Source organism: Lacerta agilis, chromosome 2 (assembly GCF_009819535.1).
Source record: "Lacerta agilis isolate rLacAgi1 chromosome 2, rLacAgi1.pri, whole genome shotgun sequence".
NCBI lineage: Eukaryota > Metazoa > Chordata > Lepidosauria > Squamata > Lacertidae > Lacerta > Lacerta agilis.
The window spans coordinates 45,907,540-45,923,547 of NC_046313.1; the positions used below are offsets into that span (position 1 = coordinate 45,907,540).

General features: G+C 42.3%; 1 protein-coding gene across 6 annotated transcripts in view; it reads right to left on the bottom strand.

Moving 5' to 3' along the window:
* Positions 1-1,990: 1,990 nt before the first annotated feature.
* The window catches only part of LCP2 (lymphocyte cytosolic protein 2), a 40,944-nt gene continuing 26,926 nt past the window's right edge, over positions 1,991-16,008 (bottom strand). For 5 of the 6 annotated variants that reach the window (XM_033139862.1, XM_033139860.1, XM_033139859.1 and 2 more), the window contains exons 14-22: positions 13,358-13,388; positions 12,686-12,698; positions 10,665-10,785; positions 6,869-6,912; positions 5,920-6,041; positions 3,060-3,146; positions 2,765-2,920; positions 2,269-2,426; positions 1,991-2,086 (exon numbers count right to left, since the gene is read on the bottom strand). In XM_033139862.1, the coding sequence (XP_032995753.1) occupies positions 2,304-2,426; positions 2,765-2,920; positions 3,060-3,146; positions 5,920-6,041; positions 6,869-6,912; positions 10,665-10,785; positions 12,686-12,698; positions 13,358-13,388 (697 nt within the window). In that variant the 3' untranslated portion in view covers positions 1,991-2,086; positions 2,269-2,303. The remainder of the gene's footprint in view (positions 2,087-2,268; positions 2,427-2,764; positions 2,921-3,059; positions 3,147-5,919; positions 6,042-6,868; positions 6,913-10,664; positions 10,786-12,685; positions 12,699-13,357; positions 13,389-16,008) is intronic. The other variant, XM_033139863.1, reaches the window with a different exon arrangement.

Genomic DNA, 16,008 nt, shown 5'->3' on the forward strand with positions numbered 1-16,008 from the left:
GTAAATTTGTGTATAGTATCTTACCTTATCAGAATGGATGGATTTCTTAATAAAGTGCTGCAGAATTAAGGTAAATAATCCAATCCAATTTAACAATGATAGTGTTGCAGTAAGATTTACAAAGTACTGTGATTGGTCAAATTGACTTTAACATCTTTAGACTGGGCTTGACCCTGTCATGTGATGGTAACATAATTGCAAATTTGTCATTGATAAGTCAGACTGAAGTGGCCTAAAGTTAGTGCTAAGCCATTTTTTGTTTGTGAAGTCTAGGCAGGAGTTTGAAATACAGTAATAGGAATTATTGGTACTGGATACAATCTATGAGTATATGATTGAATTTCCTATATACATAAAAATGTACAGCTGTCATGCTGCAGTTTATGTAGCTGCCAACAGGTGGTCATGCCAATTTCAGATGAGCAAGCAGGTACTGCAAACCACTGTGTGCAATGCCTGCCCCCTCCATTAAATGTGGCTGAAACGAGATTTACAGAGGGGGAGCCACTTCAGAAGCCACTCTTTGAAGCACCTTCTCTTCCTTTAAAGAGGTATAAAGGGAGGAGGGGTTAGCCAGGTGCGGCTGAATAGTTGGCAAAGAGGTTGGCATGTAGGTGAAGTTGGTGAGCGGAGAGAACGGGGGCAGCAGCTCCTAGCTTATATGAAGCTTATATGAAGACTAAAGCAATACTTAAAGGGTTGTCATATTATGGTAGTCCATCACGTACAGTGGCTAACTTGAAAAGATACGTACAGAGAATGGAAGTTTATTTGTGTGAGAGAAATGGGTAGTAATAAAAGTTTGCAGTGCAAAAAGGAATATAAAAACAGATAGATACTTTATTGATTCTAGCTGCATCTGAAAATGCAGCATTTTAAACTAATTGGTGTTATCATATGTGAAATATAGTACACAAATATAGTTCCCACAAACATTAGACATTAGCATGGATACTGTGTTTGAGAGCATCAAACAACCTGAATATATCAAGCTATTCTCAGGTAAATGTGTCTATTGTATTTTATACAACACTACTCCACATAAAGCATTTGCATGTAAAGAAATATGTTCACAAATTGTAAGACCACACAGTTATTTTCAGTTTGTGTAATGTTACATTTCAGACAGTGGATATCACACACATGAAACTGTTTCATGAAGCGTAAGCTTAGTGAGAAGTAATACACTGATATTTTCAGTTTGAGAAAGCGGGTTCTCCTTATTGGAGAGCATGTGTTGCGGTGGGGGCTAACAAGTCACCCCTTTGTTGCTGGGCGGGATCGGATAGATGGCCATGGCAAGTGATTGGGCCCTGTGGGTTGTTGGGGAGAATGTTATGTTGCAATGTTTGATGGACAGCCCAGAGGTTATATATTCTCAGTGCATGCAGCATGCGGCCCTCTTTGCTGCGTGCATCGGGTCACCCTCCCTCCCTCCCTATAATTAGGCTTGTGCTTTGACCTTGCTGTGCCTGTCATGGGGTCGTCTGCTTTTGGGGCAGGGGCCTGGTAGGAATTTTTCCATCTGGCTGATTGGCTGTTGGCGTTTGGTTTTCGCCTACTGCGTAGCAATTAGTCACAACTTGTAAGGTTGTGGTTAGGCATTGGTTATTAAATTGGTTGGTGGAGGGGTAAGGATTGGCTGTGCCTGCCCCCCCCAATGCTGCTGTGCGGGGAATTCCATTAAAGGAATCCAGGGGCTCACCATGCTTTTGTCAGGGGCTAGGGCCACGCAAGAGCTCCTGGGAACATTAGGGGAGAGGTGAGGGCCCGGACTCCTGACCCCCATTCTCTCCCCAAAGTGTTTTCCCTTTACTGACTTCCGCCAACCGGGCGGATGTCAGTCTGTCCCCAGGCGGGGACAGATATTTGGAACCAATACCTAAGCAACCACTCACATTTTTGTATTTTAATAAAGTTGTGGCCAAAATTATGCCAAAAACCTTTAACTTAAATTCCTGTGTGATGTGTGAGTTATTTTGGGGGGTGGCTTAAGGCAAGAAATGACCTTGCATTTTAACATGAAAATAAGAGAAGTTCACCAAATATAAATCAGTTACTCTTCTGGCTTTCTCTTTCAAAGATACCGTATATTCCGGCGTATAAGACGACTGGGCGTATAAGACGACCCCCAACTTTTCCAGTTAAAATATAGAGTTTGAGATATACTTGACTGCAGATTTTCCACCCGGCGTATAAGACGACCCCCAACTTTTGAGAAGATTTTCCTGGATTAAAAAGTAGTCTTATACGCCAGAATATACTGTAAATAGGTGATCTTCCAGGAAATTTTCTGTTATCTTTTAAAGAGATCCAGCCGTATATGTCAGCAAGCACTGCTTTCTTGAACACCGATCCTTTCCGTCTATCAGTCGAAGAGGCATTTTTCTGAAGTAATCAATTATATCAGCCACTGAAGCAAAATCCTGTGTGGTTTACAGAATGTCAATTAGTCAATGATTCTGACTATAGAGAAAGTTAAAGCAACATACCAGTAATTTTGGCTCTTTGTTTTATACAAATTGTTCTTTAGGGACAGTAAATAAACTATCTTTGGTTCTAGTTTTTGCTGTTATCCTAGATTTGATTCTGCTCAGTTACTGCACTCACATTTGAGAAACCTTGAAGGATAAGTAGTAAGAAGAGTTGTTATTATGTAGAAAGTATTACATTTAATAAATAATAAATATCAACAATAATAAATAAATAAATAAATAAATAAATAAATAAATAAATAAATAGATAGAGTAACATTACATCATACCTCATTCGCTTTTGAGCTAGTTCCTAAGAAATACACTTTATCTTCCTGTCGGAAACGTATTGGAATATTGTATACTTTAGCACTGTAAAGAACCATCAAGACATAGGGTTGATCAGCAGCCTTCGTTGAGCTGTCTCTTACTAAGAAAGTGCCATCCTAGAAAAGCAACATATTAAAATATTTTTAAGACAAATGTAATCACAACTGTGAACAGAATTGATTGGATTTCGAAGCAAATGTGTTCAGAATTAGTCTTGGAGTGTGTTATAATTGATGTTATAATTTAACTCGTCACCTGGTTTATGGTCCTAAGAGCAGCTTCTGCATCTGTCCGGGTTACATCAGCAGCATACCATTCCTGATTTAGTGGGAGCTGGTTATACTTGAGCCACATGAAAAGAGAGACATAGAGCTATTTATTAGTGAGGATATGGTATTACCATTGTAGGGCAAAGGAGTACAGAGCTTTGAAAGGCAGGTATGGTATTTGTTAACTGAGTATGTTGCTGGTAAGATACCCAATCATTCTTTTTTCCTCTTTATGTTTATAACTGAAGCCATTGTTTCTTTGGGGGGTTCCTTATGGAAGTTTGATGTGTAATTGCTGCAGCTCTTGCCCACCAGTCCCCACCCCCTGTGTTAATATGACATCAATAGCAATAGCAAAATGCCAGCCCATTTTTGATTATTATTTTCTGACATTTAGTTTAGCTTTCTCCTTATCATGAAAAACAGATAAGTAAAAACAACCTGTTGTATATCTGTAGTATATCTGCATGGAAACTCCTACGTGTGTTGTTGTTAATGGGCATTTTGTCATGAATGTAGTGATGGATTTGGTGGGAAGTCTCCATACTTCCTCTTGTCCTGCTGTTTTCTACTAGATTCTGAGAGATGCTGGCTTAACTCTGCACACATAGCTAAATAGGAGACGCATTTTGGAGCTCCTAGAATTTGTCGGAAGGATGCTTGTACATCCTTGACTGTTGTTAAAGTCAGTTATCCATAAGGGAATCCCATAATGGAGTTGAAAAACAGTTTTTGCACTATAGAACCTAACTGCTGTAGGCACATTCTGGTTACCATCAAAAAATTAGAACCATTTAATTCATGCTGCAGAGCATTTAGCTAAGTTGGTTATCCTGTTATGATGGATCACCCATTTTAGATTGTAATAAAAGGAGATCCCTAAGTATTTAAAGCTTTTAACATGTTTGATTTAACTTGTTCTATTTCTTGATCACCAATACACTATTTAGATGGATGCCATTTTGAAAATACTAAGATCTTGGATTTTGAATAATTAATCACTACGTGATTTTCTTGGCAGTAATGAAAGAATGCTTTTTGATACCTTTGGAACCCAACTCTGGTGCAGGAGAGGAGGAAAGTGTCATCTGCATATGAAAGTATGTGAACTGCCTTAGGTCCTTTTTATTATTAAAAATTTATAAAGTTTTTCAATTTAAAGCACAAATCATTACATGGTTAAAATTTTCATACTCCCCCCTCTCCCACCGAGGAGAGCAAAATATCCAAACCCCCCTCTCACAGGAGCACATATAATATCATTTCACATTTAACCCATCATTTTGCATAAATCATTGCTTGATCCTGACCCTTTTCCTGGGCCAGGTATTTCTACTCCTTCCAATTTCATCTTTAAATTGACTTCCTCAAATCCCCCCCCCCCTGTTGACCTCAAAGTGAAAACATATTTTCCCAGTTTTCCAATCATCTTCTAATCTAATTTACCCGCTTTTCTTTCCTCCTTATCATTTTTTAAATTATTAATACATCAAACTTAATTACTTATATTTTCTTCTCTACTTCGGCCTCAATATACTTCTGAACTTTTCTATTTTCATTAACCAATTTTAATTATTCTAGCAATATTTTTTTAAAAGAACTACCTCCTTTTTTCTACCCCCTTCCCTCCCTTCAGCCTCAAAAGTTTTGGCCAATAATTTTTTAACATTTTCCATTGCCACAGTGTCCATATCTATTTATCCAAACCATATAAATTTGTCCATATCCATTTGTCAAAACCATATAAAAAAGAAATTCCATAAAATATATCCCCCCTTATTACCCTACTCCAACCCTTTCAGAGGCCCCGACCCAAGAGTCCAAACTTGCTGGCTTCTGTTCCTGTCCGTTCTCTTGCAGCATTGTGGGAACTGCCTTAGGTCCTAACCTAGGAGGGTTGCCATTCACAATGAGTAGATGTTGTTTCATATCATTCAAAAATAGATTACCGTATATCGCGGCGTACAAGGCGACTGGGCGTATAAGACGACCCCCCAACTTTTCAAGGTGAAAAACAGAGTTGGGGTATACTCACCCAGCCCAGGCTCCATGGTGGCTGAGGTGGCGGCGGCGGCTGGAGCAGCAGGGAGAGCCTCCCCTCTCACCGCACAGGAGCCCTCCGCGCTTGCCGCCCACGCCCAGAACAGCCTCCATGGCGGCAGCAGCGGCGGGGAGAGCCTCCTCTCTCACCGCACAGGAGCCCTCCGCGCTTACCGCCCACACCCAGAACGGCCTCCATGGCGGCGGTGGCTGGAGCAGCGGGGAGAGCCTCCCCTCTAGCCCACAGGAGCCCTCCGCGCTTGCCGCCCACGCCCAGCCCGGGCTCCATGGCATCGGCGGCGGCTGGAGCGGTGGGGAGAGCCTCCCCTCTAGCCGCACAGGAGCCCTCCGCGCTTGCCGCCCATGCCCAGCCCGGGCTCCATGGCGGCGGCGGCGGGGAGAGCCTCCCCTCTAGCCGCACAGGAGCCCTCCGCGCTTGCCGCCCACGCCCAGCCCGGGCTCCATGGCGGCTGAGGCAGCGGTGGCGGCTGGAGCGGCGGGAAGAGGCTCCATGGCGGTTGAGACGGCGCACGCATGCTGAGATGGCGCACGCACGCAGCCAGCGGCGGGGCGGAACTCTGTGTAGTGTCGCATGATGTTGCCGGCGTACAAGACGACCCCCGACTTGAGAGAAGATTTATCGGGATTAAAAAGTCGTCTTGTACGCCGCGATATACGGTAAATAGATGTGGGCCAAGAATACAGTCTCATATGTATGCCTTGGAAGGAGTTGGGTCTGGCATTCTATCACATATATTTGCTTGGAATTCACAATATATTAAACATTTTTGATGCTATTATTGTACCTTGTGGTACTGATCCATTGCTTCATTTTCAACATTGAGAGAATGTGTGAACTGTCTGTTAGGAATTGGTAATGGTGGTCTGCCATCAGCAGGGCCTTTTGAAGCAGTTCTGCCAATATTACCTTCAGAAAAAAATGAACATATTTAAAAATTAAATCCAGATGACTTAATGGACATTGAAACATGATTCTAACGAACCACACAAGCTTGAAAGGGTCTTGACAAAGTAAAAATTAAATTGACTTCAGATGAGAATTATGTTTCATTACAACTTAAATGCCTTAAGCAGTAACTGGCAAACTGAAGATAAAGAGTGGACAAGCCTGATAGAAAAATAGACAGGATAACTCACAAAATCTAACAGAAATGCAAAGTGTCAAACATGTGAAGCATTATTACAGACATTCCTAAATGCATAATTGAATGAAGAATGCTGGAATGGGAGTCAGTTATTCCTGCTATATGAAATGTATTAGGAAGGCAGCCACCTAAGAAAGGAGAAATACTGTAGAAGAAAGAAGGCTGAATAGGAGTGAAGGTAGCTCAGGACCAGGTTTTTGCAAGGCTAATATTGTTCTAGCACACACACCACAATTATTTGAGTTACATCAGGGTTGGAGGACCTGGTTCCATCCATTTGCTGCTGGACTATAACGTCCATTATCCATGGCCATTGTTCATGCTGGATGGGGATAATGGGAATTTGAATCTAAAAATATCTAGAGCGCCACAGATCCCCCATTTCTGATTTAGGTTATTTCATTACTATACTGCTCTGAAACCTTGTAATTCAAGAAACAAAACAGAACTTGTGTTCAGAGAACCAGTGCTTCATAAACTTGCATTGTTGCAAAATATTTAATGGAAAAGCTGTTAGTTTGTACTGGCAGCAATCATATGTTTTGAAAATGTAAGCCTGAATATTTATGAGGTATTATACAGTACATACTTGGCTGAAAATGTGGTGGTAGTGATCCACTTGATGAAAGAGTGCTGTAAAAATAAACAATGATTAGCATGTACAAATGAAATCTGATATTTTGTAAGTGACTAGTTTTATATATTAGAAATGAGGCCAGAAAATGCTTGCTGGTGTAGCAGAATTGGTTGCAGGTTGCAACTTTTCTCTTGTTTCAAATTGTTTGTGGGAATCCACAGGATGAATGAAGGGACTATCCAGGACAGTGTGTGTGGGGGGTGGGTGGGTGGGTGTGGGTGTACTCTTAAATATAAATATATGGGAACATGGTCATTCCAGAACTATGCCCACAGAAGCCAGTGTTATGAAAACTTCCCGCGGGGGCAAGTTGAGAGACTGACCCCCAAGACGGACGAAGCTTCCGTGCCCTCTGGCTCCTAGAGTCCAGGGGCACAATGTAATATGCAGTTGTTCCCAGCTTGAAAACAACATACACAACAGCCATTTGGCTAAGATCTACTTTATTGTAGAATTAGAGCAGAATGTCTCTGCGTAGCAGCTCATAATTCAGAGCTGTGTCTTAATGCGTCTTGCATCTCCTGATGCAAAACAGAAAGGAGAAAGTACAATAGTAAAATACAATGACATCACATGTGTGGGAGCTGGTATGTCCAGTGTAATTCCCACAGAGAGGAAACATGACTCTTGAGTCTTGTGACCTTGCTGCAGCGTTCGCAGCTCGTCATGTCATAATATCACAACATCCTCCCCCGATATTAGACAATGTGAGAGCGGCGAAAGTTAAGGCAGTATTAACAGAAGTAAACAAACAGTTATCATATACACAGTATGAATCTGATGTCTTTGTTCCATCCTTGGAACTCTCTGAGACTGGTTCTACCAGTTTGAGCCTTTGATAACCAACTCTCCAGGGGACCAGAGCACTTGCTCTGTGTGTGTTGGCAGAAACAGTGTTGAACTTTGCAACCTGTTGCTGTGGCCTTTTCACATCTGTGAAATGAGCCTGAGTGCAAACTACAGCTACATTTGCAACAGCTGAGATTGCAAACTCTTTGGAGTAACGTTTGGGCGCCTGACCCTTTGTTACTCTCTCAGATCTACGCATAAGATGTAGATCCTCTTTGCTGAGTTTCTCCTTAACAGGACTTTTTGGAGAAACTTTACCAATTGTAAACAGTGGCTCTAAAGATCCTAGCACATCATCTTCTGTTGATGGCCTGGTACTATCATGAGCTCCTCTCTCAATGACAGTTTCACCTGTGTCGGAACTAGCCGTGGTTGAGCTTGCACTGCTACTGCTGGTGTCAGTGTCCTCATATGTATTGACATCAATGGGAAAACTTTGGAGAATCTGTGTCTCCGGCTTTACAGTAGGTTCTACCTCCTGAGTAAGAATTACTGTGTTAGAGGAAGGCAATAGAATTCTGTATTGACCTTTCTCATAGCCCATAAAAATGCCTTGGATGGTTGCACCTTCTAGTGATTCCACCCACATCTGAGAACCAAAAACCTTGAGATGCTTAACAGAAGGCTTTCTGTTAAACAGTATCTCATAAGGTGAGCATTCCATTCCTTCTGGAACACTCCTGACCCATGCATATGTGAAGGCAGATAGGCTTTCAGCCCAATTCTGTTCAGACAGCTTTGCACTTAGCAATTGCGCCTGCATACCCTCACGTAGTATTGTGTTAATTTTAACACACAAATCATTGTTCCATGATGATTGGCTGACGGCAACTTTGTGCCGAATGCAATGTTGACTTAGGAAGTCCTTGAACTCCTGTGAATCAAACACTGGTAATTGATTAGTATACAAACATTCAATTTTGCCATCATGCATGAAATCTATCTTAGCACAAAATTCAGTGAACTTGGCCAAGACTTGCTGCGGACTTTTCATTGTGTAAATCCAAGAGAATTTAGAGAAATGATCAGACAGCAATAAATAACAGGTAGCTCCGCCTCTAGATTTTGGCAAAAGTCCTATTACATCAGCAGAAACCTGCTGGAAACATTTTGTGACCTTTTCTCTGCGTGGCTGTTTGGTAGTCTCCTTGGACTTAGCAGCACCTGCAAAATAAGAGTCAACAACATCATAACAACAGTCAGTAGAATCAAACGACAGTGAGAACAGTCCATCCTTGTTCTTCTGAGCTGTAAAGATAGCATCTCCATCTTTAAAAATTGTGCACAGTCCTTTGCGTAGTCTGAGCTCGCATCCCTTCTCGGTAAGCTGCGATGCACTTAGCAGATTGTAGGCAATTCCTGGGACATATAGCACGTTGCTGATAGACAGCTGGAGACTCTGAAGATAAACAGTTCCAACTCCAGTCGATTTCAGGTGTGTTCCACTCACCTGCGACACGGTGGATTCCAGCTTCTTAAAAGTCTTAAACAAACGTTTGTTTGCGGTCATGTGGTGCGAACAAGCTGAGTCAATAACCCAGGCTAAGTCAGTATGCTGCTCCTGCACGCCTTGTGTAAGCAATGCCACTGTGCGCCCTTTGCAGACTTTGGCTTGCGTTTTGCCTGTAGATCCAGCTGCATTTTGGCTCTGGATAGATCCCTTCTTGGGCTTTCTGCAGGTCTGGAAACTGTGTCCTCTCATTCCACAGTTTGTGCAGCGTATGACTTTAAGAGCTTGCACATGCTCAGTTGGACCACTAGGTGGGGTTGAGGACGCTCTTGCTTCACTCCCCCTTCCATTAGCCTCATTTTGAGCAGCACAACGATCTTGCTCATTTAGCAAAGTTGAGAAGACTCTGGCAACGGTTAAGTTTTGAGCATCCAGGGCACCTAGCTGTGATGCAATAGCACTATAACCGGCATGGAGGCTATTCAAAACCATGACTGGTAATTTTGTCCAGTAAGCATTGGACAAAGGGAGCTGCTGCTCTGCTTGCTATCCTTTGCCATAGTGGCGAAAAAGCAGGCTTTTCACTCTCTGTCTTCAGAAAGCAAATTAAGCTAACAAACCTAGCCTTCTGAGGTTTATTGCCTCGTAAATCAGTCCGGTTTACTCACAGTCCAATTAACGCGTCTTCTTCTCACAGCGGGAAACGGCCGTCTTCAGCACGAAATAACTCCCCCGGAACGAAGCACACAGTTTAAGGCTGTTTTCTTTGCCGGCAGATAAACATCAGGCAGAAGTCATCAGAGGTCCGGTGTCTTCGGAAACCAGCCAACTGCTACCAATGTTATGAAAACTTCCCGCGGGGGCAAGTTGAGAGACTGACCCCCAAGACGGACGAAGCTTCCGTGCCCTCTGGCTCCTAGAGTCCAGGGGCACAATGTAATATGCAGTTGTTCCCAGCTTGAAAACAACATACACAACAGCCATTTGGCTAAGATCTACTTTATTGTAGAATTAGAGCAGAATGTCTCTGCGTAGCAGCTCATAATTCAGAGCTGTGTCTTAATGCGTCTTGCATCTCCTGATGCAAAACAGAAAGGAGAAAGTACAATAGTAAAATACAATGACATCACATGTGTGGGAGCTGGTATGTCCAGTGTAATTCCCACAGAGAGGAAACATGACTCTTGAGTCTTGTGACCTTGCTGCAGCGTTCGCAGCTCGTCATGTCATAATATCACAACAGCCAGTTTTAGACTGGTATAGCTGAGGAGGGAGTGGAAAACAGTTACTGGAGTTAGTCTTAATCATGTGAGCAGGATGAATTGCCCTTACTGCATTTGATTCTCATAGAATTAAATTCTATTTTCTTATAGAATTAAGAATAGCAATGAACAAGCTCCACATAATGTATAATAGCACACAACTAATGGTCAATTCAATTCAACAAACCTTTCTGCACCAGGTATCGTCTTGGATGGTAAAAGGCTCTGTTTAGAATGTGGCTTAGGAGATCTGATTGGAAAAGTGTTACATTGCAAAAATGGCTGGGGAACTGACCTGTGGAGAATATCTGCAAAACACACACACACCAAAAACAAAAACACAGTTAACTGACTCAGATTGGGACAGTGAATAGGAGATTTGTGGAACTACTTAGTTTGTTTTGGAAAAGCTTAGGCACTTCTGACTCATCAAATATAATAAAGTGCAAGTGTCTCTGCGTCCAGTCCCTGTGTCCGTGGGATTGTGCTACTGCGCATGTGCCCCACGGACAGCCGTTGGGACTCGGAGCGCAGAGACTTCGGGCAGCCGGGCGAAACTGTTGAAGCGGCGGGTGTGCGCAGGCACGCAGCGGGCACGCACTCGCGTGGACTTACTTCTAAGCGGCAGCGGCCGTTACAAGTGGCAGCGGGCAAGCGATGTCAAGCGAGAGCTGCTTGGTCAGCTCTGCGCGTGTTCCCGATGTTGCTAGGGCAACAGGGACGCTATGCGCAGAGCTGGCTACGTCATGCGGCTCTCGCGTTATTAGAAAAAAACAACGAGATAAGCGAGAGCCGCTCAGTCAGCTCTGCGCATGTCCCCGAGGTTGCTAGGGCAACAGGGGCGCAGAGCTGACAAAGTTTTTATAACTAACATTGGGGCAGAGTCACCTCTGAAATTCTGTAGGACAAGTCTTTTTTTAAAAATGTTGGACCACATATGTTCTAGTGCCTGTTAATTTAAGGGCTAACTGAGTACTAGTATTCTATAATTCATTTCAGATTCAAAATGCTGTAGTTCCAGCATAGAATCTACGAGAGTTGAGGTTCCAGCAGATCTACAAGTTTCACTGACACAGTAGGCTTCACCTTGCATGAACAAAATAACACATTATATTTATTACTACTACTACTATTATTATTATTAGTTTTAGTTTTTAATAGCCCACCTTTTTCCCTGACAGGGACTCAAGGCAGCTTACAGAAAAAAATAAGAACTGCTAAAAAATGAATCATTAAAAACTATTAAACCCTGGTAGAATTAATGCTACATTAAAGCGTTTGCACAAATTTAGTATAATAAGTTTCTGCACAAGAAACCTCTGTGAATATACAGTGAGAACCACAGCATGCAGGAAGATTTCTGAATTGATGATAAAATCTGTCCATTTTTGTTAAGTTCCATATCCATCCTGGTGCATTACTTACACTGGTAAAACTGCAGATTTGCTGTCAAATTCCTTATTTGGTGAAATTTGGTACCACTAACATAAACTGAAATGCTAATGGCTGGTAACCACTTTAAAATGCCCAAAATTCCTGAGCTGTCCTTGCTTGGTTCACCCAGTCCTGATGGTGATCAGATTTCACAGTTCTAAGAGAGGAGCTCCCCATGTACCTCATTCAATATTTTAGCAGACTGGAGCAGATACTTGTGGTCAATATTGATAGGTGTAACTGCATGTAAGGTATTCAGCATTCAGGGCTTTCTAGATCAAAATAATTACATGGGGAAAAAACCCAGTAGGAGGCAGACAACTATATATTGTATTAACTGAAATTCCAAAGTAGCTTTTAAAGGCAAACTTATGTAGGCTACTCTTGAAGTTAAAGACATGTATAGCAGTGACGGCTGAATCTGATAAATTAAGGATTAGCATTACATAATTTTTCTGGAGTAGAGTTGCTGAAAGAAAATAATTTTGGCTACAACTATATTTTATGATTCCACGCATGGAGATGGATCCAGTCGTATTCCAATGTGGCAATCCTGAAAGCAGTTTAATTTGAGTTCCACTGAAATAAAGTGGAATTTAGTATCACTTTTTTCTTCCTTCAGATTTCCTTAGAATTTGCCACCTTTTTGGGAAGCCTTTTACTTAGCTCCTTAGTGGTCATCCCTAACTGAAAGAAGGCCTAAGCAAGCCAAACTGCATGTTCAAATCAACAATAATGATAGTAATAGGAATAATTAAGAAATACATTACATACTGCCATCTTCCATCTGAAAGAAGAAGAAAAGTTCGCATTAGGGTTGTCACTTAATTAAAGATATATTAGCTGATTATCATGGGTTGTATTCAAAGCAGTACTAAGGAGATTGTTCTATCAGTACAAGCATTTCTGCTTGCCTGGTAGAAATATCTCCCCTCTCCTTCCCTTGTGTACTGTTCTGGGGGTTTTTCGGAAACACCCCCCCCCGAGCAGATGTGGAGAGGGTGGGGGAGAATGAGGGGGAAGTTCTGTTTTGCTAGTGGGAATCATTGTGTTGGCTTTCGCTAGTGCAACAATTTAGTTGAATATGGCCCTAATAAGTCAGCATACCTGTATGTCATATGAACTAAATAGCTTTAAAGGCAAAAAAGCATTATTTCTTCTTTTACATAATGCACATGTGGCACAGCAGGTATCATCTTAGGATAGTTATTTTCTTTAGTTTCATTTCCTCTACCCTTCATTCAGGAAAAACAGCTTGTTTTATTAGAAAGTATGTGATGTAGTTCTTAAAGTAAGGCAGATGTGAGCCTAATCTGTTCCTGGAGCAAGAAATGTTTTCAGATCAAGGAACAGTGAAATTTAAACATTTGGCTCCCCCCAAAATGAGATTCAATAGTAGCAAATTAAATATAGTTTCTACACTTTCTAAAAAAAATGCATACTTACTTCTGTCTTCCTTTCAGCTATCTGATTGTTCCTATAGGAAAGAAAGATAAAAATAATTGTATGTATCATGAGAATCGCTGGTACACTCAATATTTAAGAAAAAAACATTGCTTGCAATTTGCTGCCTAGTTATTTTGCTGGTCAACCTCCATCAAGGAGGCTAGAATTTAAAATTTTAGTTTCTAGGTGAAAATGCATTTGTTATAAGCAGGTAACACCCACCTTAGGCACTGAGCACAAAAGAGCCTTGCTGGATCAGAAGTCCCATCTAGGCTAGCATCCTGTTCTCACAATTTTTTTTTTTTTTTTTTATAAGAATTTATTGACATTTTTACTTATAACAACATACAACCTTAACCACACCTACATTTATACACATACAAAACAAATACAATTACACATCTAATACAAAAATTGCCATGATTTTTCTTCTTAATTAGACATCTCAAAAAAAAAATTTCTTTTTCCAATCTTGACAGTTGACTTCCCCTGCCTTTTCACCTTCGAGTTTATATCCATAATCTACTTTTTAACCTCTTCATTTAAAAAATTAAACTTAATTATATATATAAAGTAAAACATTCATCTTAATCTTCATCTTAATTTTAATCGTCTTAATCTATAAACTTAAACCACTTAAATTGACTTTATTTATACTACATCCTCATAAATCCTCACAAATCATCCTCATCAAATCTATCTCTTCTATCCTTTGAACTGCTGCTAATAACATAAAAACTTGAAATATCTCTTTTCATGTTCAAACAAATAATAAAACAAACTATTGTTGACAGTGTTCACCCTCCGATTTCAAAATACCATAACAGATTGCTTTAGATTTTACTTAATACTTCACCCCACACCCCCTCTGTCCATTCTTCTTCTCCTGATGGCATCAACACTGAACTTCCATGCAGCTTCCCTCTCCCAACGTCCACAGATCCAGGCACAGTCCAAAGCTCTCCTTGCCACGAGCTCCGAGGTATCCAACTCTCCCTCTCTCAGCTTCTCCGGTTCTTTGTAGCATTCCTTTTCTTCTTGTAAATACCTTAATTCTCTGTCCCTGGCCCCCGAGCTCACACCTCGGGGACTGGATATAGCAAATCTTGACATCGCCTTGGGGCTGCCACCCCCAACAAGCGAATTTCTTCTCCGAAGTAGCTCATTCATTTCTTCCCATCTTTCCATCCATCCTCTCAGCTCTTTGACAAGATTTTCTTCCAAAGTGTCAAAAGTTTTGTAAGCCTCCTCTGTGGGCAGTTGGTTCCATTTCAGACCCCCACACAAGACTTTGACTTTTCTGTAAAGTAGTTCCACCTTCAAGGCAGTGAGCCTTTGTTCATCTGTTAGTCCAGAGTTCAATACCAGTTCAAGGACGAAACCCAGCATACTGGCAGAGGAGGAGGAAGTGGGTATCATATTTCTTCTCCTGTCTCTTTGTTCGTCGCCATTTTCCTAAGCTGGAGCGCAAACACCGCAACTTTAAATAGAGATATTTTCCGCTAGTTAGCTTCCCAAGAAAAAAGTTTGCCAGTCTCATGTATCGATTTTAGATACTTTATAACCAGTTCTGTGGCAGCAATCCCTCAAATTGGTTAAATTCTTAAGCTCGAAGGGAGGGAGGCAGGCTGCCTTTCTCCTTCCCCCCGGATCGTTCCAAAAACACGATTTCTGCCAAGATTATTTACTCACGACCACCGGGTTCCTTTAGCTCCATTCTTCACAGGTAGAACTTAGACGCTCACCGCGGGCTTTGCCGCCGCATTTGCATCCCGGTTGGGGCATATCCCCGTAAGCCCGGCTCCGTTGTCCCTTCACCCCCACTCCCCCTTTACAGGGGGGCAGGGGAAGGGTTCGGAGCCTCCGCGGGCGCAGCCGGGGAGCCCAGGGTGCGGGACGCTCTTCCCGCACCCCAACCGGAGCCGCGCGCTGCGGTAGCGCGGCTCCTAACCCCCGGGATGGACAAGGCGCTTCAGACCCGAAGCAGCCTTCGACCACCCGGCGATGGCGTCGCCGCCGGAAGTCGCATCCTGTTCTCACAATGGCCAGGTGCCTATGAGAAACTTGCAAACAGGACTCAAGTGCAACTCTCCACTTGTGATTCCAGCAGCTGGTATTCAGAGGCATACTGCCCCCAGCAGTAATAGCTTAAAAGGTAAAGGTAAAGGGACCCCTGACCGTTAGGTCCAGTCGCGGACGACTCTGGGGTTGGGGTGCTCATCTTGCTTTACTGGCGGAGAGCTTCCGGGTCATGTGGCCAGCATGACTAAGTCACTTCTGGCGAACCAGAGCAGCACACGGAAACACAATTTACCTTCCTGCCACAGTAGTACCTATTTATCTACTTGCACTTCGTGCTTTCGAACTGCTAGGTTGGCAGGAGAGTAATAGCTTAGCCCTCCATTAATTTATCTGATCCCTTTAAAGTCATCCAAATTGGTGGCCATCACTACATCTTGTGGGAGGTAATTCCAGAGTGTAGCTGTGTGCTGAGTGAAGAAGTACTTTCATCTGCCCAGAATTTTCCAACATTTAGCCTCATTGGATGGCCCTAAATTCTAGTATTACGAGAAATGGGGAAAATACCCTCTATCTACTTTGTCTGTACCATGTATAATGTACACCTTTATCATGTCTCCTGTTACTTGCCT